The 27,014-nt window shown below is 49.7% G+C and overlaps 1 protein-coding gene across 1 annotated transcript in view; it reads left to right on the top strand.

Annotated features, from left to right (window-relative positions):
* ZYG11B (zyg-11 family member B, cell cycle regulator) overlaps nt 1–27,014 on the top strand; it is a 682,105-nt gene that overhangs the window by 452,683 nt on the left and 202,408 nt on the right. The window contains exons 11-12 of the mRNA XM_069642180.1: nt 23,078–23,275; nt 23,381–23,433. Coding sequence (XP_069498281.1) covers nt 23,078–23,275; nt 23,381–23,433 — 251 coding nt within the window. The remainder of the gene's footprint in view (nt 1–23,077; nt 23,276–23,380; nt 23,434–27,014) is intronic.

The raw sequence follows: 27,014 nt of genomic DNA, 5'->3' as shown, positions 1-27,014 counted from the left end.
CCCATTGAGCCTGCTCTACCAGCTCATCCCTGTTGCTTGCTAGGATCAGAATGTCGTCTAGGTAAACTATGGACCTGATCCCTCTCTTATTGCCACTGTAACAGGTCTCATTAGTTTGGTAAATCCCTGCAGAGCTTAGATAAGCGCGAAAGGCAGAGTCTTGAATTGCAACATTTGTTCTCTCCATATGAAGCTGAGCCATGCTCTGTGTTACATTGCTACTGGGACCGTCAAATATGCGTCTTTCAGTTCTAAACGGGTAAGCCAATCGTCCTTCCTGAGGATGTTTGAGAGGAGGTGACTGCCCTCCATCTTGAAATGTTGGCACACAATCCGCTGTTAAGATATATTTCTGAACTCGGACCTGGAGGGGCAGAGTTTCAGAAGGCCAGCCTAGTTTCTTGCAACAGGGTAACCTCTGGACAAGCCAGTCCAATCAAGGTAGCGATGGCGGCGGTCAAGACTAAGTCTCAAGAGGGGTGAGTTTGACTGAAAGCCCGCAATGAGCACACAAAGCAAGGACACTTACAAATTACTCCAAACAGGTGTTATATTAAAAATATAGACACATTTATTACAAGGCCTTTGTAACATCGACCATAGCAAAGAATCACAATAATACTAAAGTAAACCAACACATCACAATCAATACAATATATATACAAGACAGATAGGGTCTAAGGAGTTAGGAGCACGTAATATGTAGACCACCTAGATGGGGATGAAAACGGGCAGTGCAAGTAATCATTAGACCCAGTTCGATATCTGAAATGCACCTAACTAGGAGGAAGTCCGAGCCCTACGAAGAGAGGAGCCTTGTGCTCAAAAGTACCTGCACGCGCTGGTGCCAATGGACCAAAGAGGGCCTCTCCGAGGATATCAGGCAGTTCAGGAAGGTGAATGGACCGATGCAAAACAAGTCCCCACTACTCAAGCAGGGCCTCCACTTTTGGGCAGAGGCAGGGTGAGTGTGCGGGAGAGAGTCGCTATTTCATAACAATGGTAGAAAAGAAACTGGCTCCTGCGCAGGGGGCCACCGGTTGGGGTATGGACTACTCACCGGTCCCCGACGCAGGCAGACCCAGACTACTTCAGTTCACTTTGCTGGCAGGTTCAGCTGCGATTTTCAGGCCGTCTCGACACGTGTAGATTCTGCATAGTAGGATGCAGGGTAGAGGGTGTCCCAAATGCAGCGGATGTGCACAGGTTGTTACCACAGCAGGGCAACCGCGTTTACTCTGGTCCGGGCGCACTTGTCTCACTTCAGACCTGGGAATGCCAAGTGTACGAAATTCGGTGTGAGGGTGCCGTGGACGCAGCGCAATCTTCCCCGAAACAGCGGCGGTGACAGATCAAAGCGTCCTGTGTAAGCTGGTCAGCCCACTGGTTGGCCCAGGGACACTTCCGAAGAGGCTTACTTGCAGGGTTTGATGAAGGTGCCGGGAATAGTTGATCCCACTATTCCAATGGGTCGAAGCGCCTTCGCAGACCACCTAGGATGATCAGATGCAGAGGGGTCTCGCAGGACGACAGCAGTTCAGGGTGCCAAATCTTCAGCGGTTCCTCGACTCAGCTTCTTGTTGCAGGATACTTGGCTCCTTATCCCTTGTTCTTTGTGAACTCAGGAGATCGACATGGTAGTGGTGTTTTCAGCCTCCTCTTATCCAAAGTTCCCTTCGCGCCAAAAAGGAGAGGGCCCAATGGGAGGTCTGCTCACAAACACTCACACAATACGTGGACCTATCACGGACCAGAGTGGTCCCAGGCATTCAGGACACTCCAGACTCTCTGGCACCCAGTATGTATATTGGGAACAGACATCCCAGCCCACATCCTGGAGGCACACACAAGGCATGCAGAAGCCCGCAAAAGCTTTGGGGTTTCGCAGGAAAGTGCATGCCCAAATAAGGACTGACCAGGGTCGGCTCGACTTGGGGAAGGTGAAGGGGCAAGACGGTCAGCAGACAGGACAAAGAACCTCGTGACATGGCCATTTTGGAGCCAGGCCACTCATTTGTGCCAAACGCAGTAAGCGAGGATAACATGGCAAAAAAGGGTTCAAAACACAAGAGAAACGATGGCTGCCACCAGTCCCGTCCGTGACACATTTGAACAGTTCATAATAAGTCCATCGAGAGTTTCTAGGGCCTTTGGAATGACTAGAGACCCACAAGCGTAGTAATGTAAGTTACGGTGCACTCTTGTGCTATGTTGCACCAAAGCTGCAACATGAGAAAAGGACTAAGGGAAACGAAGTATCCCAGTACTGACTATCTTAAGGGCATGTCAGCTTCCCCATAAGAATTGAGTGAAAGCCCAGAGGAGTGCGGGCGGAAGGCTGCGCTTCTCTGGCAAAGTCTAGATCAGGATGTAAAATAGCAGCAAAAAGTTTGGGGGTTGCCACATGGTGGGAAAATTACATACAATATGAAATCTTTCCTAACACTCACCCATTGAGCTTCTTGAAATGTAAAACAGGTCTCACCTTGTCCTTCCTGTGTACTAAGAACATATTGCTGAAGAGGGTCAGTGTGTTAACACTGGCCCTTCTTGCTGAGCTAATGCAGCTCAATGGTACACACCATAAGGCACTTCCTGTCCTGAGCCTGTCCAGAGCTGACAGAGCCCAGGGCCAGGATTGCTGCTTGTTCGCCTTTCATCCAGACGGAATCACGCCTCTAGTGAACACGTTCTGTTAGGTAAGCGCTCCTAGCCTGACACTATGACCTTTCTGGCTGATGCAGATGCCCAGATGACTCTCCCACGATAACGTGCTACTGCAGTCTCTGCCTAAAGAGCATTCCGCTTTCTTCCACATGCAATGCTGCATCTTATGTCTAATTAGTCATCCACCCATGACTCTATACACTCGCACAACTAATCCAGACTCTAGCTCATCATGGTAGCTTACAGCTGCATGCGCCAGTACCAACATTACAGCCATATCACTGTTGTGCACTGTCTGAATCCTTGTCTTTGCTACTTGCTGGAGAGACTGCATTCTGATTACTGCTGCCTCGCAGCGCTCTGCCTCTATCTTGACTTTGTAATTTGACTTTGCATGCCCACAAACTGCATCTGGTCTCTGCTGCCCTGCAGCGCTCTGCTCGCCATTTGATTTTGTGTGCCTATAATTGCATTTGATCATTGCTGCCTTGCAGCGCTCTGCTCGCCATTTGATTTTGTGTGCTTAAAAATTGCATTTGGCGCTCTGCCCCCATTTGATTTTGTGTGCCTAAAATTGCATTTGATCATTGCTGCCTTGTTCATTATATTGCCTTACAGTTGCACATGTATATTACTGCCAGCTGATACTGCATCTAGCTTGTTACTACACTGTTATTTGACAGCTGAACTGCCACCCGATAGTCGTAGCTAGCCTGAGAGTGCATTGCCATTTGATAGCTGCATTTAGCCTGCCACTACATTGTATTTTGATAGATGCATCTAGCTTCTTAGTGCATTGCCATCTGATAGCTGCACTTAACCTGTGTTTCATACTAGACTCATACTAGCCTATCTACCTCCTTGCCTACCCGCCATTATTGTATATGAATAGGTGGACAATGTCCTTTGTGCCTTCCCACTAGTGATGTTATGCTCTCTTGTTGGTATAGCACTGCTAATGTATGGATAGGACCCCTTTATCTGCCTACCCCTCTGTTACTGTTCATGTATGAGGCCCACGCCATCAGAGTACTGAATTGAACCTCTACTCCTCTACTTATTTGATTGAGGTTAGTGCCTCCCCTTGCCTTGCGGCACGCTATCTGCCTCGATACTGCCTGGTTCGAACTTGCTTTAGGCCACCCACCCTGATATCCATATACACTTGCTCTAACTACCTAGCATGTTTCCTTTGGTCATTAGCCAGCTCGCCTGCCTCCTGTTCCTAATAAATAACATCGCACGGTTAAGCATGTCACCTCATTCAACGACCACCATGTACTCGTCTATACCTGACAATAAGTTATCTAGCTGTTCACCTCTAGATATAAACGACTCACATCAGACATTACCTACTTGCTTCCCCTGCCACACTACAGACAGGAATTTAAGACTCGGAGCCAGATTAGCTAAAATCTATGAACCCCTCGCCCGCTCTATGCTCACTATACAGAGACTAAGAACCACAACAGTCTGGTCTCGCCCAACTACCCCAAAACCTAACTCACTGCAGAACTCCGACCCCAAACTTCCACACAGCAAACCTGAAATAACACAAGACCACCCCCCCACTACAACCACCGCGAGTCCCCAAATCAAGAGAGCCCTGATCAATGTCAGATCGGTAGTAGTTTATGCAACAGAAATTGCAGACTAATAGTCAAATAAGACCTCGACCACCTTGCCATCACGGAGACCTGGCTACATCCGGCAGCAGGCCCTATGCTCATGCTAGCTATTCCAGATAATTACTCCATCTTGAGACAAGATAGAACTAACTCCAGAGGAGGGGGTGTTGCTATCATCCACAAATGTAGTCTTGCTATGAGATTAACAACCCCTATCAACGTCCTCTCATGCAAACTACCCTCTGTTAAAGTTCCACTTACTAATGCCCAAACCCTTAACATCCAACTGATTTATCGCTGATTTATCGCCCGCCAGGCCCATCAGGCACATGGGATGAGGACTTTAACATAATTTTATCACCCTTGGGGACTTCAACATGGGCTTTAATGACCCGGAAGACCAGTCTGCCATTACTACGCTTAACACCCTTTCTGAACTAGGATTTACCCAAATAAGTACTGAACCTACACATGCCAAAGACAGAATACTCGCCTGGGTGGCTCACTACAACTGTCTAGCCAACATCACTCCCACTTCACCTTTAGCCTGGACGGACCACCATCTGGTATCGTTCATGCTCTCTACTACCTGACCCCCCACCCTTGCCGGTCAGTAGGGCTCCTCCTACACTCACGAGAAATAAAAAGCGCATCACTGTGGAGAGACTTATCCCGAACTTACTCCCCACACTCAATACACTCCCTGACAACTCGGATCCTGAGAATTTGGTCGAAGAATACAATAAAATTATGTCCACCTCATTGGACCTAATTGCCCCTCCCAAACTCAGACCAAGTAAGCCCAAAACACATTTGAACAAATGGTACACACCATTCCTTAAAAACTTAAGGCAACAAAAAAGAAACTGCGAGGCCACCTGGAAAAAACTCCCGTCAGCAGCTAATAAACTCAAATTTACTAAACTTGCAGCCCTCTACAAAAAAGAGATCTGCCTAGCAAAACTAACTTCCTTCGACTCTCGTATATCCCAAGCTAAATCTAACACGAAGGAATTATTCTCCATCCTCAAAGAATTATTGACCCCTTCAGCACCACCAGACACTTGCACCAAAGATAAAAAATGGTGCTCAGAAATCCAAAATGCCCTAGCTAACAAGATTGCTACCTTACAAAATAAAATCTCCTGCAAAAAAGCCTCCTTGAATGACCCCCACCCGTCCAAATCGACTGAGAAGCCTACTTTAACGGAAAACACTCGCTTCAATTTCTCCAAAGTCACCACACTTGCAGTAGAAAAAATATTGTCACTGAAACCGTCCAACTGTCAGGGAGATCTGTGCCCTGCACAGCTCATTAAGGATGCTGCTCGAGACCTCTCCCCTTTCATCACAAAGTTAATCAATGCTTCCTTCTCCACCGGCTCTATCCCTACCAATTTAAAACAATCCTGGGTACTTCCACTACTAAAAAAAAAAACCACACTTGTCCCAGCCACGCCTACAAACCTATCACGACCGTACCATTTCTTCTAAAAATTCTGGATAAGGTCTCCTATGGACTAATACAGAAATACTTGGAAGAACATTACCTTCTAGGAGCCAGACAATTAGGCTTCCGTCCTCAACATGGGACTGAGACTGCTCTCATTGACCTTTAAAACACAGATCGATGAGCTTAGAGATAATGGCCAGCCGCTCTACTCCTCCTTCTAGACCTTTCGGCAGCAGTCGACCTGGTCGACCACTCTGTCCTATGTACCCACCTCAACACATCAGCTCACTTCTCTGTTGAGACTATCACATGGATCAGATCCTTCTTTAACGGCAGAACCATGAGGGTCTTTTCACCTACAGCAGCAGCTGACCCCATACCTATCACCTGCGGTGGCGGTGTGCCACAGGGCTCTTGTGTCTCCCCCACATTGTACAATATATTTACCAAGCCCCTTTTCGATGATCTGGATCATCTCGGTATCACCTACACCAACTACGCAGATCCTCCTTCAGCTTTCTGGGGATTATGGAAAGGATTTGGCCTTGGTGAATAGAGTGTACATCATCATCCAGGCATGGATGGCCACACATGGACTATGCCTGAATGATGATAAAACTGATCTTGTCATCCTGGGTACTACCTCTAGTCTAAAGAAATTAGGCCCAGTCTACTCTTCCTTCACAATTGATGGCAATAGCATCAAAGTAGGACAAGAGGTCAAAACGTTAGGTTTTTATTTGGACTCTAACTTCTCTTTCAACAGACAGGTGAACTCCCTAGCTTCTTCCACGGCTTACATGTGTAAACTGATCCGTGCAGCCAAACCCTTTCTATCCGACTCTAGCTGCCTGACCCTCGCTAGAGCCCTCATATTGTGTCCAGCCTGCGAGGGGCTCTTCCCCACTGCCGGCTCCCCCACCCTCCACATACTTTTCGTCCACTATCTTGGCCCTGACCACGGCTGTTGCAGCTGTACCGCGTGCAACACGCTTACTCCGCGCGCTATGAAAAACAGGTTAGCTTAGTGGAGAGAGCTCTTCAAGAGATCGCCTCCAGAGGACTTGAAGAACTTCGACAGACACAAGTCAAGGCCCAAGGTAGGGCCTCTATTCTCATCAGCACCTCGCAAAGGTGACTCCTTTCCGAGGAAACGTCCGAGCAGGAGGGACCGTCCAGGTTCTATCACCAGCACAAGTACCGAGGCTTTGTCAGCTACCGGCCACCTGGCCGAGGGGTCACTCGATCCTGCTGGTGAAGTTGCTGAGGGACCGCAAGTTTCTGTTGGCAGGTTTACACCCGAGGCGCCCTACTACCGGACGAATGTCTGAAAGGGCGCAGCGACAGAGCCAAGGGCATGACGCCTACAAGGCCCCGGCCTGAGGTGCAGGGTGGCCTCAAGCTCCATCGCCAAGAGTCCTGGAGGAGGCTGGGCCCAATGTGGCAAGGACCCAGGCATGTGGCACGACCCAGGCATGTGGCATGCAGCACGACAAGATGGCCGCAGAGCCAGACAAGATGGCTTCTCGTCCAACACACCACCCTTCACAGAGCAGGTGGAAGAAAGATTTTCAAGGTGGGACTGGTCTACACCAGGTACGTGGCCTACACTCTATCCTTTGACACCACAGGGCAGATACACCCATCAGAGAGGGCAGAGCATACGCAGGCCCCAGCAGCCATCGGGTCCTGCTCTTCTGCCCAGGTCACCTAGTGCCCCGCCGGCCTGTATGGACAGGTTTTTTTTTAGTGTTCCTCCTGCTTATGCGATCCCCGCAAATGGGAGTTATCCTTCGGGATGCGATTGGGGACATGCTGCCTCCACTCCCTCCACCAGCTGTCATGGCCACTGGACAAGGGGCCAGTCCTTACTCATCCTCATGGTCCAATTGGACCCAGTCCTGGCGCCTCTGGCTGTCACGATCCTACTCGCCTGCCACCCAGCACCACTACATACGTCTCTGCCTTTATTTCCTTGTTTTACCACTGCAGTTTTGGACTGATCTAATTGCATGTTCCATTCCGGCTTTTGGGTTAATCCAGCAGATGCATTCTGGGACATGTATGCTGTCCAAAAGGCAGAGGGCTGGAGGAGGCATACTAAATACATTTGTTTGCAGCAAGTTACTAAGAGCTGCAGAGGGCCTGATTGCATTCACCTGTTCTGAGCTACTACAGGCTAGGCTGCAAAGAGCTGGAGAGCACTTGATTAGAAACCACTGCTGCTACTGCTGCAGGCTACTGAAGCCAGGGCTGGACTTAATTGAACACAGATGCCAGAGTCTGCAATCAGCTCCACCCTGCTGGCCTGCTGGCTGGGAGTGCCTTTATAAGCTCACTTTGAACAGAAGCAGTTGTCAGTCAACTGCTTCCACTGGGAGTTCGTGCTGGTGTCCTGTTACCAGTTTTTCCTTGAAATCCTCTTTTGGCCTTTTGATTCCTGTTGCTGTTGATGCTTGCAGCTACCTCTCCAGTCTGCTGCATCCTTCTGCCCTGCTCCTCTGGGCTCCCACCTGGCGGCTCTGCCACACTCTGCTGACTTCCATCCTGCTCCTCTGGGCTCCCACCTGGCGGCTCTGCCACACTCTGCTGCCTTCCGCCCTGCTCCTCTGGGCTCCCACCTGGCGGCTCTGCCCCACTCTGCTGCTTTCCGCCCTGCTCCTCTGGGATCCCACCTGGCGGCTCTGCCCCACTCCGCTGCCTTCCGCCGTGCTCCTCTGGGCTCCCACCTGGCGGCTCTGCCCCACTCCGCTGCCTTCCGCCCTGCTCCTCTGGTCTCCCACCTGGCAGCTCTGCCACACTGCGCTGCTTTCTGCCCTGCTTCTCTGTGCACCCACCTATACCTTCTGCCCTGCTCCTGTGGGCTCTCAACTGGCGGCACTGCCGTACTCCATTGCCTTCCGCCGTGCTCCTCTGGGCTCCTGCCTGACGGCTCTGCCGCACTCCACTACCTTCCGCCCTGTTCCTCTAGGCTCCCGCCTGACTGCTTTGCCGCACTCCGCTGCTTTCTGCCCTTCTCCTCTGGGCTCCTTGCCTTGCAACCTGCCTGTTCTAACTTCTGATATCCTATCCTGTCCTGTACCTGGTTATTTCTTTCAATGCTGCTTTCTACTTGTATACATCTGGGTCCACTGTGGGGTCTCCACTTGAATCCGTTTTACAGTGTGACCTTGGGTTGGTCTCTGTTCAAATCCGATAAGGGAAGACTTCTGTTGCCTTCACCTAGTCCGTTGAAGTCGTACCTGCCTCAGTATATGGTCTTTCAGTTTTACCCTTGCACTGAGTACAACAGTACAACAGTTTCCTCGGCACGCCTAAGTCATGATGTTGCTGTATGACTGTTGAGAGTAATCTGTTGGTACCCAAGGGCTTTCCTTCTCCCTGGAGACCCCATATCATATTCCAGTACACCCTTATTTCTGATCTACCCAAGTTGCCCAGTGTACTTGCTTGTCTTTGCCTTTTCTCTGTCTCTTTGTTTACAGCCTGCTCCTGTAGTTTCTGTGAATACCTGTTTCAACTAACGGCTTGGTATGTAACTTTAATCTGTTATATGCTAGCATTGTCTCCGGAATCTCCCTTAATCTACTTGCATACAGTGAGAGATGGCCTCTGCCCTATGCTCTCCGCCTAGACTTGTGACACTGGCACCAGGCTCATGTAAAAGTGTGCCTTGCACACTCTGTGCCAATGGCAGGTGCAGCTGGGCCAGGCGTGGCTGTAGAACAGCATTGGAAGGCATGTGCCAGAGTCCTTGGGGAGGGCAAGGTGGAGTCAGTAGGCGGGGCTAAAGGGAGGGACCTGAGCCAGCCTATATAAGGCCAACCCATTCACGTGCCTTCACTTCGCGTTATTCTGCTTTCAGCAGCGTAACGCTCTCCGCTGTGCTTACCTGTGCATCACTGGATTCCTGCAGCTCCATTCCTGAAGCCATTGCTGAGGGCGCTCCTTACCTGCTGCCAGCCGCTACATCGCTGTGCGCGCATCTTACCTGCATTCCATCAATGCTGGAGCCGGAGTCTCCATCTTACCTAATCCGGGCGCCCAGTTATCCGGAGCGCCTCTTCTCTCCATTTTCTCTGCGTTATCTTCATCCTTCATCTTCATCTTCACATGAGGACGACCGTCTGGTTACAGGCTACCAAATTCAACCCGCACGTTTAGTACCGCATACTGGACCTTCCATTCGAGTGTAGCGACCTTTCATTCCACCACTGATCAGGAATTTTATAAGAACAGTTCCCAAACTGCGAAGTCCTTATCTATCCTCACGAAGTCCATGCCCAAAACCTTCAGCTAGACACACAAGTGTTTTCCGACAGGGGGCGAGCCTTTGGCGGGTTCCAGGGGTTGGCGGGGGTGGGGTTCAAAGAACGACGGTCCAGGCAGCTGGATCGCTCCCAGAGTCAGCACCGCCGCAAACACAAGGGGGGAGGGGGCGAGTAAGAGCTACTTCCGCTCCCCGTCCTCAGCACTAGCCTCAGAGGGAAAAAAGGCAGGACACGCCCCTCCGGGTCCATGCGTCTCCGGTGGGGGCAGGCTTGCCCTTCACGCACACCAATGGCGCATGAGGTTTGTGGAAACCTGGATCCTGTCAGTGTCCATGGGGTACTGCCTACCCTTCCCTCCCTCCCCTCATTCCTTTGCTCCACTCTGCAGATAAGGACAACAGCTCTGCTGGTGGAGATTTGCTCACTCGTCCAGAGTCAAGCGGTGGAAGAGGTCCCAGCCTCCCAGCGAGGCATGGGATCCTACTCCAGAAACTTCGCCATACACAAGAACCAGGCTAGCCTGAGAGTCGTGTTGGACCCATCCACCCTGAACCTTTCCCTCCTGCTTCAAAATGTCAAGATGGTTACCCCAACGCTTATTGCAGAGACACTGTGCAAGGGAGATTGTATGTGCTCCTTGGATCTGAAGGATGTGTACCTACACGTCCTGATTTGGCAGCCCAATCGGTCCTTCCTAAGGTTCAGGATCATGGGCTTCCACTTTCAATACAAGCTGTTACCATTTTGGCCTCAGTTCACCCCCCAGGCTTTTAACAAGACTCATGAAGGCAATGGCAGCCCTCCTCGGGGCTCAAGGTCACCATAGCTATCAATTCCTAGATGCCTGGCTCATTGGGGCTAGTCTCCGGAGGCAGTTCAGCACACCTCCTCCGCCCTCATGAACACTATACATGAATTGGGATTCTCCATCAATCTCCAAAAGTCACAGTTCTACTGTTCCTGGTCCTCTAGGTGGGATACAAACTAGGAGAGTCTTTCCTTCGAAAGACAAGATATTGTCCATCAAGAGGGCCACAAGTCACTTCCTCAGCAGAGAAGAGACATCAGCGTGGTGGTACCAGCCCCTCTTGGGTATCATGGTGACATGTCTTCTGGCATTGCCATATACAAGACTGAAAATGAGGAAATTACAGCTGCACTTCGTAGCCTCATGGAGTCAGGAGTGGGGTTCCCAGGCGGAACTTGTCAGCATTCCTCAGTTCCTGTGCCAGGACCTGGTCTGGTGGAGCACGGACCGCAACTTGAGGTTAGGCAGACCATTCAGTCAACCAGCACCGCAGCTTACCATCACTATGGACTCGTCCTTGGAGGGCTGAGGAGCTACCCTGGCCACACACGTCCACGAAGTGTGGTCTCTGCAGGAACAAGAGGCCCATATCAACTGTCTAGGCCATCTGGCTGGTGCTCGAGGCCTTCCTGCCCCTCATCAGTGGCAAGACGATCCTCGTCCAGACAGACAACTCCACCAGCATGTATTTCAACATGCCGGGTGGCACCAGGTGGTCTCCTCTATGGTCCCTCGCGGTCAGCATCTGGGAATGAGCTCTGGTGAACGACATACACTTAACAGCGATCCACCTCCCGGGGGAGTCGAACATGGAGGCGGCCAGGCTCAGTAGGCTGGTGGCAGACAATTATGAATGGCAATTGAACGGAACAGTCCTGCAGGAGATCTTCAACAGATGGGGTCATCCACAGGTGGACCTCTTTGCCACCTGGTACAACAGGAAGTGCCCTCAGTTCACATCCTGGCAGGGGCAGGGTCTAGGCTCCCTGGGCGATGCACTACAGATGAGGTGGAACAGCATGAATGCCTATGCATTCCCTCCCACTCCCCTGATAGACAGGGTGATTTGCAAATAAGGGATCTGATGCAACTTCGTCTGGGTCCAGCTCATCTGTCAGGGCAGGGGGGAGGGGGGGGCGGTCATCCACCCTTCCCCGTAGAAGTTAGCCCTTGCAGCGGGTTCCTGAACAGGTCACATTAAAGCATCTGCGTCTCGCAGGCTAACCTCGACATCATTCAGGGGGCCCAGAGCAAGGCTACCAGGAGCCAGTACAAGAGCAAGTGGAAGAGGTTTTGCCACTGGGCTGAGGCCAAGGAGGTTGATTCTCTTACGTGCACGTTGGACGACGTGCTATCTTTTTCAACACACCTCGCACACTCGGGGGTGCAGATATAAACATGCTGCAACTATCTGACAGCCATCGGAGCCTACAGGAACACGGAGGATGACATTTTTTCCTCGGCCAACCCAGTGGTTAAAAGGCACTTGGCGGGACTCACCAGATTCTACCCACCTATCAAGAAGCCACATCCCGTGTGAGACCTCAACATAGTGTTGGCTGCCATGACGCATAAAGCTTTCGAGCCAATGGCGTCCGGGGTAATCAGGCTGGTCACCATTAAGACATCCCTCTTGGTGGATCTTAAGTCGGCACGCTGTGTCGGCGCAATCAAGGCTCTGCTGGCTTTAGAGCCATACGCTACTTTTCATAGAGACAAGGTCGTCCTCAGAACGCATCGCGTTCCTCCCGAAAGTAGTCTCTTCATTTCACATAAATGAGGAGATAGTACTACCAACTTTTTTTGCAGACCCCAAGGATGACACTCGGATGGTACTGCACTGTTAAGATGTTAGGCAAGCCTTAAAATTCTATATGGACAGGACCAAGAGCTTCTGCAAGTCTGAAGCTGTGTCACCTTTGGTGGGTCAAACCCAGGATATCAGGCTTTCAAGGCCTCCATAGCAAGGTGGATGGTTTTGATCATTAAGGAAGCGTTTGAGGGCCAGCACAAACCACTTCCAGCAAACGTGCATGCCCACGCCATCAAAGCAAAGGCCACAGCGGTCGCAATCCAGAGGCACGTCCCGTGGCAGGTCATCAGCAAGGCGGCCACTTGGGCCACTCCCTCAGCCTTCTGCGTGTACTGCTGTTTGGATGCCAGCTCCAGGTCACACTCGCCATTTGGGCAGGCAGTTTTAAGGAACTTGTTTTTAAGGAGGCTCACTTCTCCACCATGGGGCTACATTCAGTTGTACTCGCCCATACAGTATGGATCAAAGGGGACGGGACGTAGGGGTAATTATAAGTTACTCACTATAGTGACTAACATACTCCTAGTCCATAGTCCCCTTTCCTCCATATGCCCCACCATCCTCCCCCCTAAAATAAAACTGGTGTCATTAGGCAATGGTAATATTGTTGACGCGTCAATGGGCACTGGGGAGTGGCGTCGGTGGGCAGAGTCAAGGGAGCGCATGCTTCCAGGGCCGTGCCCCCATGCTCCTCTAAATTTAAAGGGGAAGTAGATTGTTTCTGTTGAAAAAGGTTCCGTCTCCCGTCCCCAGGGAAGGACGCTGTTAAAGTATGGATGAAAGGAGACTATGGACTAGGAGTAGGTTAGTCACTCTGTTGAGTAACTTCTAATTCCGAGAAGAGAAGGATAGGACAACTATGGCACACCCTAGTAAGGAGAAATATTTGTAAATGGTAAGAGTCAACTTGGATACTCGGTGTTTGGAAAATTTGCTAATCAAGTATGAGGTGCAGAGGAGAGAGGGGCAACCTTGACACCTTGGTTGCACAGTACAATGAAGAGAATATAAGTTCCCAAGCCGGGAACTTACGTCCCCTGCACACTATCTAATATCTGGAATACCAGACCAACAATAAGCTGTGGAAGGCCCAGTTCCACAGCTTCAACATCAAGAATAAACAATGAAGAATGGTTCTTGTAATCTTATCTGATTCAAAGTCATTTTTTTTGAACAAATTACCTTTCTCTATGGATTACCATTTACAGATCTTCTTGAATTTATTAAGAAACATTACTTGTTAGATAAACCTTATTGTTGGTCTGGTATTCCAGATATTAGATAGTGTGCAGGGGACGTAAGTTCCCGGCTTGGGAACTTATATTCTCTAACTTCTAATTCCGGCCAGGTCCATGATCTTGGCGACTGGACAAGTTAAATCAAGTTGTTTCTCCTGATGGCTCTTCCAGGACCTATCCATCCCTCTGCAGAGTTCTTTTGCAGGGAGCGAGCTCAGGCGTCTCTGCTAGTTTCCCAGCCAACTCTTGCCGAGTACATTCTGACTGCATGCACAGTCTCGTTTCCCCTCTCCAGCTGTTTTCTTAACCTCTGTGCCATATATAAAGCCACTCTAGGTGATGACTGCCAGTCAGTGGATCTCGGATTCCTAATTGAATCAGGGTTGAAGATATCGGACACTTCTGTTTCTGGAACTTCGAAACATTTTTAATTCCTGGATTTCTTTTTCGCCTGGATGGGCACTGCTTCCGTCTCTGCGACAAGCCTCTTAGTCACCTGTCGAGGTGTCGTCGTCCGGTGTCCCATCTGAATCCCCTGTATTATCCCCTGGGAAGGGGGTAGGAGGCATGGCAAGTGCCGACTTCTGTGGGAAAGCTTCTTCAAGCTTCCCGAAAGCATCCGCTACTTCAGGGACTTTCTCAACGCCCCTGTCGTCCGGATCAGTGAGTTCCTCAGCACTTATTTTAAAACTGAGCACAATTCACTCTCAGGCTCTTTGCCTTCCTGACTGCCATCACTCTATGGTGCTCTCCCACTCTCTGCACTTAACTTAGTGGGAGATGTCTTGTGCTGTTGGGGCCACTGCCTGAGCTTGCAGACTGGATCCAAATATGTATATACTGACACTATTTTAAAAATTAGATCTGCGTTGGCATTTCTAAAAATGTGTCAAACTTCTCTTTTTCTCTTTTCCTTTTTTTATAGTGGCAGGGATGTAGATGCCTGTTAGCTCTCTGTCTCTGGATCTTAGGCGTTGATCATCATTTCTGTGTGCTTTGAAATCCTTCGTTGTAGGCACCAGTAAAGCGTGCTGTGCTCCCGGACTGACTCGCACTCTAACTTGTGCGTGGTCACGACAGCTTTGCATCACTGGTGCATCCTGAACTTGCCTCCTGTTTCACACTGTCGGGGCAAGCATAAAACGTCATCAGCGCATGCGCTGAAGCGCTGCACTAATCTCCATAATGGGATCCGGAGTGCTAGGGACCCAAATTGTTTTGATGAGGGGAGCAGGCAGTCAAGAGCACTCTAATGTGAGCATGGGCCCTGTTTGCGTCCTCCACCGAACAAGGCGAAGCGTTAACTATCTCTTGTTGAAGCAAACATTAAACTGCCATTACAGATTATAAAGAGCCGACGAGCTGATACATAATAACCTTGTGTATTACATTAGAAGATATATATTTAACTAGTGCAAACATTTCATTGTAGTCATGCTCAGGCCTACTTATCTTCTCGAAGAGCAGAAAAGGAAGAGTAGGTTCCCTGGAGCGGATGTGAGGTGTTCGGTCCATGGACCACAGGAGTGAAAGGACTAACATGGAATTGAAGTTCCTTAATGTAAATTGATTTTTTTTTTTTAGTTTGTGCATTTTTAAAGATTTAAAACTGCTGAAGAGTAGAAATAAAAGTTGAAGCATAAGGCTAGCCTATGGTCTTGAAATATATTTAAAAATGTAGGTGTAGAGGGCGCTAGAGAGCCGTCCAAGATGGCAGCTCACTAGAGAGCTCTGCACCGATCCCGAGAAAGATCCTGGCAAAAATAGCTTCATACAACCCCAAAAACCCTCCATCTGTCACAATATCGTGTCCAAAAACACGAGCGTCTGGCAGGTACTAGTTTCAACGCCACCCGCCAACATCCTGGTCAGCGCGGCGTCGGAGGGAGAAAGGCCGCAACAGCGCTGCACTACGGCAACGCGGTGATCGAACTTCGGCGACATCCTCACCCAAGAGACCTCCCCCGGTCGCAACCTCCGGAGCTCACAGGCAGTGCGTATCCCAGGCAAAGCACAGGCTGCGGAGCATGGAGAACAGCGCCCCAGCCCCCTGGAGGAGGTGCCTGCGGTGGACCGGAGATCCACGGCCCGAGCACAGCGGAGGCAGCTGAGAACCCGACCTACCTGCGGCATCGGGCCACCAGTCGGGAGCCGGACTGGGCACTGCCGTTCCCCTCCGGCTCACGGGGCCCTCCTGACGCAGGCGAAGCGGAGAGGGAAGAAGCCCGGAGACACCGCCGGCGTCAGGTAGGAGAAACGCCACCCGACCTCTTTCGCCCCGCCCCAGGTCTCCAGTCCGGCCTGCGGTCTCCCGGGCAGCAAACGGACGGCCAGGCACTGGGCCAGCACGGGGTACGCTGGCCTGGCCCAACCCCTCCGACCCCACAGGGGAAAGAATCGCTGGAGCCTGTGGTGTACCACAAGCCACCGACTCCTCAAAATCCCAACGGCCCCAGCCCCGCCTCCAGCGAACGTTCTGCCAACATTGTGGACCGCTGTCAGACAACCCGTGCATTGAGCAGGAAGGGGGTCCACACAGCTATTCCAGCCCGGCCCCTCTGGCCCGGCTGAGGAGGAACACTAAAGCCCTCGGCGAGCTGTGGACTCTCCAGCTCCTCAAATCCAGGCTGCCCCGTGCCCCACCGTCGCCAAACGCTCCGCCAACAGCACCCTGATAACGGCCAACTAATCAAAGTACACAGCACAGAGCGAAGATCCACTGCCAGGGCCCATACCACTACCCAAACACCCTCAGCGGCCGGGGCTGCACCCGGCCCACCCAACAGAGGAACAGCCTGCCATCCCTGTACATTCACAAAGCAGCAGGGGCGGGGGGGAGAAAGAGGAATCTAAAATTGGCAAGGCCAAGCTCCACCAACAGCTGCGACAACTCCACGAAGGCTCCAACTACCAGCCCAGCAGCCGCAGCCACAAGGAAAACTGTTATTCTGGGACCCAACAGCGCGGCTCGACAACCACTGCCCCACATACATTTCACTCAAGCCGCCCACTCAATCTCCGCCGCACACCGTATCCAGCCCAGTAAGGCACAAGCCTTTGAACCATATCTGGGTCTTAAGCTTCCACCGGAATCGGAGCGCATAAGACCAGTAGCATTCCCAAGACAGCCGAGAGCACCCTTCTACAACCAGAGGCGTAACCCCAAACATCACACGCTCATCCGAGCTGAGAGCCGCTTCACCGCCCCGGCACAACCCAGCAAAGTAAAAGAGACCACACCAGTATGGGCAAAACGGACAAATCGCAGCAAAAATTAATGTTTGAAACCGGGGCCATAGCCAAAACTCCCAAGCAGACGAATCGAGAAATAGCGCCAACACCAAACATGGAACAGGAAACCGAATCAGCACCCCCCCCCCCAATCTCTTGATGTACGAGAAATAGTGCTAGAACTCAAAGCAGGTATAGGCAACCTAGATGCCAAAATCGACACCCTCTCATCCAAAGTGGACCGAATACAACATCGCCTAGATAAACATGGCGAAAGGCTGGACACCGTAGAACAGAGGGTCTCCGATCTTGAAGACAACGCCACATCCCTGTCCTCCAAAGTGACATCACTAGAGCGCCAAGTAAAAGAAATCGTAGCCAAAAACGAAGATCTAGAAGAGCGCAGCCGCCGCAACAACATTAGACTGCTAGGGATTAGAGAGCAACAAAATCCTGCGAAGATGCAAGACTTTGTGGAACAACTATGCAAAGAAATCTTCGGAGCTACTACCTTCTCTCCACTATTCGTAGTTGAAAGGGCTCACAGGATTCCAACCAATCGCCCAATCCCAGGAACGGCACCTCGCCCTATCATCGCTAAACTGCTGAATTTCAGAATCCTCAGGTTAGCCAGAGACAAAGGCAACATTCAATACGATGGCGACAGTCCAAATTTTCCCTGATTTCTCACCGGCGGTGCAAGCATCTCGCAGAGCCTTCCGTGGAGTTAAGCGCCGCCTCAGAGAGGAAAAATCCAATACTCAATGCTCTTTCCAGCCAAATTACGCATCCTACATGCTGAAAAAATACAATTCTTTACGTCACCAGAGAAAGCCAACACCTTTCTAGACAATATTGGATGCCGTCCATCACGTGAAATGCCTAGACCATGAAGGAGAGAGAGGAACGGGAGAGATCCGCCCTGAAAAAACTCCACATCCAGCTCGACTTGGGAGGTTGGAACATGAGCATAAGTTATATACACCTCGGAATAGGTGATCCTTGGAGGGCACCAGCGCCACGAGCACAGCACTGTTCAATAAGTTATTTAGGTAGGGGTTAACTTTGGGCAAGTTGGGGGTTGCCCGACAGGGAGGGGGAAAAGGGAAGAAGGGACTCAAGTTGGGGGAAGAGTTCCTAGAAGAAACAAGCCAGCAGTTTGAGACGTGCACCGACCGTGGCCAAAACTGGCCCCATCCGATCCCAACCGGGACCAACGACTCCACTTCGAATATATGAATAACTTTTTCTGAATGACAAGCACTCAAGAAAAGCTGCTCTAGGCACCCAAAAACACCAAACGGAAACAAAGCAGCAGAAACGATGTAGCAACACTAAACAAATTCAAACTAGTCACATGGAACATTAAAGGGGGCAACCAGCCTTCCAAAACGAGGAAGTTGTTACAATACCTCCGTCATCACATCGATGTGCTTCTTATCCAAGAGACGCACCTACGACCTAACTCAGAAAACAACTGGGCAAAGACATGGGGATGCCACAGATGCTTCGCCTCGCTCTCATCATACGCAAGAGGAGTCGCCATTCTTATTAATAAAACAACACATTTCAAGCTAATCCGGACCCAGAACGACTCCGAAGGAAGAACACTGCTCGTCCACGGAACCATAGATGGGGAAGAAATAATTATGATCAACTCCTACGGCCCCAACATAGACGGCTCCAATAATTTCGACTGGGTCCAGACCCACATTGAATCAAACAGGGAAGCCACAATAATATGGGGTGGCGATCTAAACACCCCACTCGACCCACGCATAGACAAAACACACAAGACAACAGCCCCACGCTCCAAGGTGAGTCTACAAATAACCGAAATATGCAAAGAACATGATCTCATTGACATATGGAGAAGCAAATACCGTGACTCTCAGGAATTCACTTTTTACTCCTGGGTACACAAATCCAGCTTGAGACTTGATTACATCTTCGTGTCGGCTCATAGTAGACTTCAATGGGGTGAATGCCAAATTCTCCCCCGGTCCATCTCGGATCATTCAGCGGTCACCTTAGTGTGCACAACGTCTCAGAGCGACTTCACCAGACCCCAATGGAGATTCAAGCACAGAGCCCTTCAAGATCAAATCTTTGCCGATGAACTACGAACTGAACTGAGCACTTTTCTAGAAATAAACCAAGGCACGGTAGCATCGCCGGGAACACTCTGGGAGACACTAAAATGTTTCATCAGAGGGGTGTGCCTAGCAAAAGAAAATGGAATCCTAAAGATGTTGAAGAGAGAATTAAACACATGCGAATATCGCCTCAAAACACTTGAACAAGCAGTAATAGTCACAAATACTCGCAGTTCGCTCGCAGCACTTAAGACAGAACTAGAAACCTTCAGAACACTAGCAGAAAGAGAAACCAAATTCCTAACAAGTCACCACAAGATCCGTCAGTACGGCGAAGGTCAACGACCCGGTGCACTACTTGCAAGATTGATCACCGCAGAACGAAAACCCACGACAGTCGAAGCAGTGCTGGACACATCGGGAACCCTTGTATACTCTGAAGACGACATATTAGAAACATCCGTACATTTTATCAAAACCTATATAACTCCAATTATTCCAGGGATACTACCGAAATAAAACAATACCTAAACACAACCGAACTATATTGGACGAGTGCCGAGTTACGTGAGCCGTTGAACGCACCCATCACTACGGAAGATATCCTAGAAGTCATCAAGGAATTACCGAGCACCAAAGCCCCAGGACCTGATGACCTAACAGGTGAATTTTACAAATTCTTTGCGGATATCCTAGCCCCACTCTAAGTCCAGGTCTACGAAGAAGCCATAGAAAAAGACCAGCTCCCACCAACACTCTATATGGCGAACATCATTCTCTTACACAAAACAGGTAAACCCAAGGAAGATTGCGCCTCCTACAGGCCCATATCGTTATTAAACTTTGACAACAAAATCTTTGCAAAAATCCTGACTAGAAGGTTGATTCCACTCATGCCCGCAATGGTGCTGGCGGACCAAGCTGGATTTGTTCCAGGCAGAAACGCATCATTTGGCCTCAGAAGAATGTTCGGAGCAATGGAGGCCCTTAACCCAGAAAACCAAGCGATGGCAGTGCTTCTCGGCGCCAAGAAAGCGTTCTACTCTGTGGAATGGCCCTTTCTATTTGCAATATTAGAACAAATGGGCCTTGGCAAGCGTTTCATCCAAATGATAGGCCTCCTCTACAAACACCCAACATCTAAAATTAAACCCGGAAACAAAATTTCCTCCGAAATCCTCCTACGCAGAGGGACCAGAGAGGGCTGCCCACTGTCAGCATTGCTCTTCGCCCTGGTCATGGAACCCCTAGCGTCAGACCTAAGGCTTTATCACCTGCACAGAGGTCTCTCCTTCGGCCCGCACAAATTGGTGGTTTCACTATATGCCAACGACATAGCACTCTTCCTTTGTGACCCACAAGACAACTTGAACCCAGTGATGCGAGCAGTTCTCAAATTCGGCAACTTCTCAGGACTAAAAATCAATAATTCAAAATCGATAATTTTCCCTCTCAAAGAAACAACCAAAAAATTCCAAGATGACTTTGGCTTCCACTGGCAACACTCGAAGGTCCGATATCTAGGGATACTTCTGTCCAGATCCAGCACAGACATCATGCAAGACAACTACGAGACGACACTGAACACCAGTCCAAAGTGAACAGATGGAAAATGCTTCCCCTCACACTCTGGGGCAGAGTGTCCCTAGCGAAAATGGTAGTTCTCCCCAAACTACTATATCTCTTCACAAATATTCCTCTACTACTCGCGCAAAAATTCTTACAACGAATCAAGTCCATTCTTCTCGACCTAGTCTGGGCGGGCAGGGTTGCCCGAGTAGCCCACAGCATTATGATCCTGCCCATAACACAAGGCAGACTGGCTTTACCCGACATAGAGGGCACTACTGGGCAGCACAAGCCCAGTACCTGAGCCACTGGTATGCAATACACTCCATCCGGCCACACGTGCAAATTGAGAGATCCCTATCTACTTCGTGCAGTCACATTCAACGAACCATCAACGCCTTCAACACCGATGAACACGATGGTTACGACGCACACGATATGGAAAAAATTGCTAAAAGAAATGGAATCCAAACCAGATGCTCTCTTCTCCTTCCGGTGAGAAGCATTCCAGGGATACCTATAACATCAGAAAAAGTGTTCCAGCTATGGACCAAGAAATTACAAATCCACTCACTAGGCGACTTGTTTTCAAACGGCACGTTCCTGTCGATCCAAGAAGCCAGCGACAAAGGAGGTAACAACGCCCTGGACGTCTTCATGTACTACCAAACCCGACACGCCATGCAAACCAACATTGCCACATTTCCACTCCAATCCCCGACATGGCCACTGCTCCATGGAGTGATGCAGGCCCAAGGCGAAGGCCGCCTGGTGTCGAATATCTATAAAACCCTGTTAACTGAAAAACTCACACGCTGCTCGAGCAAGGTGGGAGAGAGCCCTGAACATTACAATACCTGAAGAAGACTGGTCATACATACTACGACTCACAAAGAAAGTGGCAATAAACACAAGGTACAAACAAATTCACTTCAACTTTGTCCATCAGGTCTACCACACTCCAGCAAAACTTCACACCCAAAGGATGACAATATCCGTCTCCTGCTCTCACTGCGGGCATTTGTAAGCCGACTTTGTCCACCTGGCATGGTCCTGCCCCGAAATAGGAGCGTTCTGGACAGAGGTCCTAGGGAAAATATCAGCAGTAATCGGAGTTCAACTGGATCCCGACCCAACACTGACCATGTTGGGCTTAACCAACCAATTACCAGAGTATACCAGGAAACTGGCAAACCTACTCCTTGTGCTTGCACGCAGACGAATAGCTTGCAACTGGGGCAAAGGACCGCCACCAAAACTGAAGCAGTGGCTATAGGATGTCACCTATTGTCAAGATGTCGAAACGAACCACATACGGACTCTGCCCCTCCACGCACGTTCCCCAGACATCTGGGGCCTGTATATAGCATACCTGTTAGATGCAGACGACGACACGATCTCAGTCTCCACCACCAATACAAAACCGACACGAACAACCGGAAACCTCAACAGCAGCCACGAGTGCCAAATAACGACGGCAATTGAACTGATAAGAATCAAGTGGGGGACCGATTCGATGGGGCGAGGGGGGGGTCACGGGTAATGTTGACCGGTGCACGGTTTTGTAATGTCATATATCATTGTTGAAAAACCAATAAAGAAAGTTAAAAAAAAAAACAAATGTAGGTGTAAAATAAAAATGCGAAATTGGATTCACATCCATGCCAGTCCACTGTTAATTACTGGAAATTGAACATTGTTTATTATAAGCTTTAGATGGCATTGTCAAATGTATTTACCAGCGAGAAAATAAAACATATCAAAGCCCCTTTCGATCACTTTTTACTTGGTTATGTTGCAAGTTAGCACTTCGAAACTGGAGATATGGAAAAGTGACTAATTGCAACTTTGCAGAGCAGACGTGATGGGTTTTCCATGAGACAAATTAGATAAATGGGATCCATGGAGTCCCATTGTCTTTGATCCCGCCGTCTTGTTTGAGTTTCATTAGCCACATAATGAATCTGCTGTTTCAAAGTATAGGAAATTCAGAAGAATAAAATGACTGTTTTGGAGACCTACGTTAACTTGCTCCAGAACATGTCTCCGTATTGGGGGCATTTAGACATTACATAGTGACCAAACAAACTAGCTTTCTTGGATCTAGAGCTGATTTAAGTCGCCTTGCCAGTACACGCTTTACATAGCTAAACTAGATCGTAATAGGCTACCTATTTTACCATCCTTGTTAACTGTTGCTCTTATATTTATTTTGTACTGTCTTGATAATTTTCTTTTTGTTTGAATTAGTAGAAAATATGTATTTTTTTGACTAACATATGTTAACCTTCTTTTTCATTTAGAACAACATAGCTGAAGTCAAAGAGCTTCATTCTGAACTAATGTGGAAGGGATTCATAGACCACATCAGTAAATTATTGCACAGTGCAGAAGTGGAAGTCAGTTATTTTGCGGCAGGGATCATTGCTCACTTAATATCCAGAGGGAAAGAGTCTTGGACGCTTTCTTCAAGCCTGAGAGATGACCTCCTAGAACAGTTGGTATGCTAATGGCTTACATTTTGAAAAGGTTTCTTTTGTCGTGTTTTGATCTTTGAACTATATTGCATTTTTAGGTGAATTAAATATACATTTTTCATTTTTCAGCACTCTACAATTTTGAGTTGGCCAACCCCGGAGTGCGAAATGGTAGCCTACAGGTAATTTGCTTTCAATTGATCATTTGTATTTTCTCCATTTATTTGAAGTTTAGGGATGCCAATTTCGAATGGCAATGACTTAAAATAACACATTTACACATGGAGGCCTTCTCACGAAGATGAGAAACAAGTGGTGAGCCAGTTGGAGGGTGTACAAATGTAGGTCATGTACCAGGGACAAGACAAAAAAAAATATATGGAAAAAAAGATGTCTTACAATGGTAACATTAAACAAAGGGGCAGTTGATTCAAACTTTTTAAATATACAAAAGTACATTATTAACTATCACTGGGAGGCAGTGGTGAAGTTGGGTCGGGAGGATGAAGGAGAGGGCCAGGGTGGACGCACACTCTTTACCAAGCAGGTGAAGTTAAAGTTGAGCATTGAAGAGATGCACAATTGGACAGGCTTTTATTGTTATGGGAAATGGGTTCCAGTGAAGTGGGGCGAGAGTGGAAGCCAGACAAGGCATAGGGAGGGTGTGGGACAGTGAGGTTGAGTGCAGAAGAGGAGTGGGCGGAAGGAGATTAAACTGAGTTCACATCTGGCAGGTATGGAGGAGCATTGATGGCCATGGAGAAGGAACTTGAAAAAATAAAGGTTTTGCTTGGAGAACCAACCAGCATGTTGTCCACAGGTAAAAATGGAGGAGAATCCAGGTATGCTGTACAGAATGGGAGTAGAGAAGACTTTGGGCCTCATTATGTGTTTGCCGGTATCCCACCGGTAAATCGAGCGGGTTGCTGACAAGCAGTAATACCGTTCTTCAGCATTGGATCTTTCATGGATTCACATGCTGTGAATATTCCCCGTCAGGCTGGGTTTCTCTGTAACTTTTTACTTAGCGTTTTCCTATGGAAAACTTTGACACTTCAGTGTCCTATCAGCGTCCTTTTTGGGTGCTTTAGCCACCACCAATAGGATGTAGGGTATTAATATCCCCGCCCCTATGGCTTCCCTTCAGATTTCAACCGTCTCCAGAGTGTTAGGATCACCTCGTGCTTGTTGCGATTTCTGCACATGTTGCTGCGATTGGTGGCAATGTCTTCAGGAAAATCGTTGTTCCGGCCCTGTGCGACTTGTGGGCTAAGGAAAGTGTATGAGGGGGATGGGCATATGGACTTCCTCTATTGCCTCTACCCCCATCACTAGGCTGGGTCTTGTGAGATCTGTAAGGGCTTTTCACAAAAGACGCTTAAGGCCCGCTATCAGCGGTTGGTGTGTTGGCTGAACGAGGGTACCTACCCTTCCTTGGAGGTGGGGTTGGTGCATAGCTTGGCATCGGAAAGGCCGGCTCAAGCGGTGGGTCATTGCCGGTCAGCATCAGCTGAGCCTCTGGTTAAAAGTCTCGGCCTGTCCCAGTGGAGGTCTGTAAGAGTGGTCGCTCCTCTTCAAGTAAACGCCTGTCGAAAGGGACGTCTTCGTCTATGCATGGTCGGTTGGACCAGTCATGAGGGTCTGGAAGTAGGCCTGAGAAGGCGTCTCGGGTGAAAGCCAAGAAAGACTCGTCGTCGAGACGCTCCTCTTCAGGGGACCATCACAAGTCCTCCTCCAGTATAGAGTCGCCTAAACATCGGTCCAGTGGTGCCAAGCAGGCGGGATCACCTGAAATGTCTACACCGCCAGGCTGCAGTTCCTACTACGTCGTCATCGACGGGAGTTCCGTCGTTGACAGTCCCTTTGTCAACTCCTATACTGTCGTTGACAGTGATGTCTTCAGCTCCTGTAGGAGAAAGAGACCCGATATTGTCTTCGAGGACAAACACAGGCAACTTGCTACCAACGAAGGTGGTTTGACAGGCTTCTGCTTTTGACTCTCGTCTACCAGACACTATTCTACAGCAAGAGACTGCACCGGAAGCGGAGGACGATGGGATCCGATGGTGGATCCGTCCACCATGGGCCTGCAGTGTGTTGGTACGTCGATGGGTGTGGGGGCTGGTCCAACCAGTTACCCTCTGATGAACACGCAGGCAATGTTATCGCTCCAGGTTCTGTCCACATTACAATCTCTGTTGGGCCAACTAGATTCTAGCTTGCCTCCTCTGAACGTAGCTCCTGTGGGGCCTACCGTCGACGCTGCAGGTGTTCCTCCACGTTCGACAGCTTCGGCTGAATTGCCGTCACCCCTACAGGTGCACGAATATCATCCACGTTCCCATCCTGAGCAGGGTGAGCTGCTGAATTCTGAATCGGACAGTGGGCCTAGGGAGACAATGTCTGCTGGCTTGTCGCTGTTGAGGGACCAGGCGTGGGATTCGGCCATTGAAATGGAACTACCTCGTAGCCCGGCGCAACCGTCTCCCCCCCGATGATGTGGGGGCGTTTCATGCCATTATGGCTAAAGCGTGTGCGGAATTTGGGTTGGCTCCTGAGGAGCAGAAGGAGTGTTTCCTGTTTGACCACATGGGCAAGAGACGGAAATCTGTGTTCTCCTTGCCTATCCTGGACTACGTGTGGCAGGAGGGCCTACGCCCTATACGACGCCCCTTCTCTGGAACCAGCTATCAAAGGGAGGCTGGAGAAGAAGTTTGAGGCCTCACACTCTTCACCAAAGTACTTGGTTTCACAGCCAACTCTTGAGTCGGTGGTTTCAGCGGTGACTAGCCGAAAGTCAGTACAAATGTACTACCCCTCCCAATAATGACGCCAGGAGACAGGATGCCTTTGGTAAAAAGGTTTTTACTGTGGGAGCGACAACGGTGAAGGCGGCCAATTCTCTAACGATCATGGCTCGCTACGATGCTGAGATGTGGCATCGGTTGGCTCCTCTGCTCGAACATCTACCTGTGGAACATCGTAAAGCTGCCATGAGGTTGGTACGCAAAGTTGAGGAGGCGTCCAATCATAGTATTAACATTGCTGTGAACTTGGCGGAATCTGGTTTTAAACAGAACAACAACGGCTTAGTGCTGCGTTGACAGGCCTGGCTTAAGTGCACTGACTTTCGCCCGGAAGAGCATTATAAAGTTCTGGACATGCCATGTGAGGGCGAAGAGTTGTTTGGTGGGAAAATCGATTAAGCTCTTAAGGGTATGAAGGAGGACTCTGAGACTAAGTCGTTAGGAGCCTTGCAGAGTGGGCGCTCGTTTCGTCCCTTCCGTGGGGTGTCGGGAAATGCCCGGTTTACTTCCCGCAGAGACCGGGGCTACGGGCGATCTTGTTACTCCTCTCAGGGGTATAGGAGGTCGGCGCAGTCGATGCAAAAAAGGTGGGATTTTCAGGTTTACAGGAAAAGAGCAGGGCAGGCCTCTTCCTCCAAAGGAAGGCAGGTTAAGCCGCAGCAATGACTATTATCGGGAAAATCTGCTGGGGGGCAGGGTAGCACTACACGTGCACGAGTGGTACAAGATCCCGTCAGACTATTGGGTATTGGACACAGTATGCCTGGGCCACTCCCTGGAGTTCAAGTATTCCCCGACCCCCCATTCCTCCAGTGTATGCCCACCGTAGCCGAAAAAGGCCAAGTGGTTTATTCCCGGTACGTTGTGGTGAAGAAACCCAATGGCAAGTGGCGGCCCATACTGGATCTTTGGGCGTTGAACAAGACTCTGCAACGCCTGAAGTTCAAAATGCTCAC

This window comes from Ambystoma mexicanum, chromosome 1q (genome assembly GCF_040938575.1).
Source record: "Ambystoma mexicanum isolate Mex_15411 chromosome 1q, UKY_AmexF1_1, whole genome shotgun sequence".
NCBI lineage: Eukaryota > Metazoa > Chordata > Amphibia > Caudata > Ambystomatidae > Ambystoma > Ambystoma mexicanum.
The sequence above is the reverse complement of the archived record's forward strand: the minus strand, read 5'-3'. Positions and strand labels throughout refer to the sequence as shown.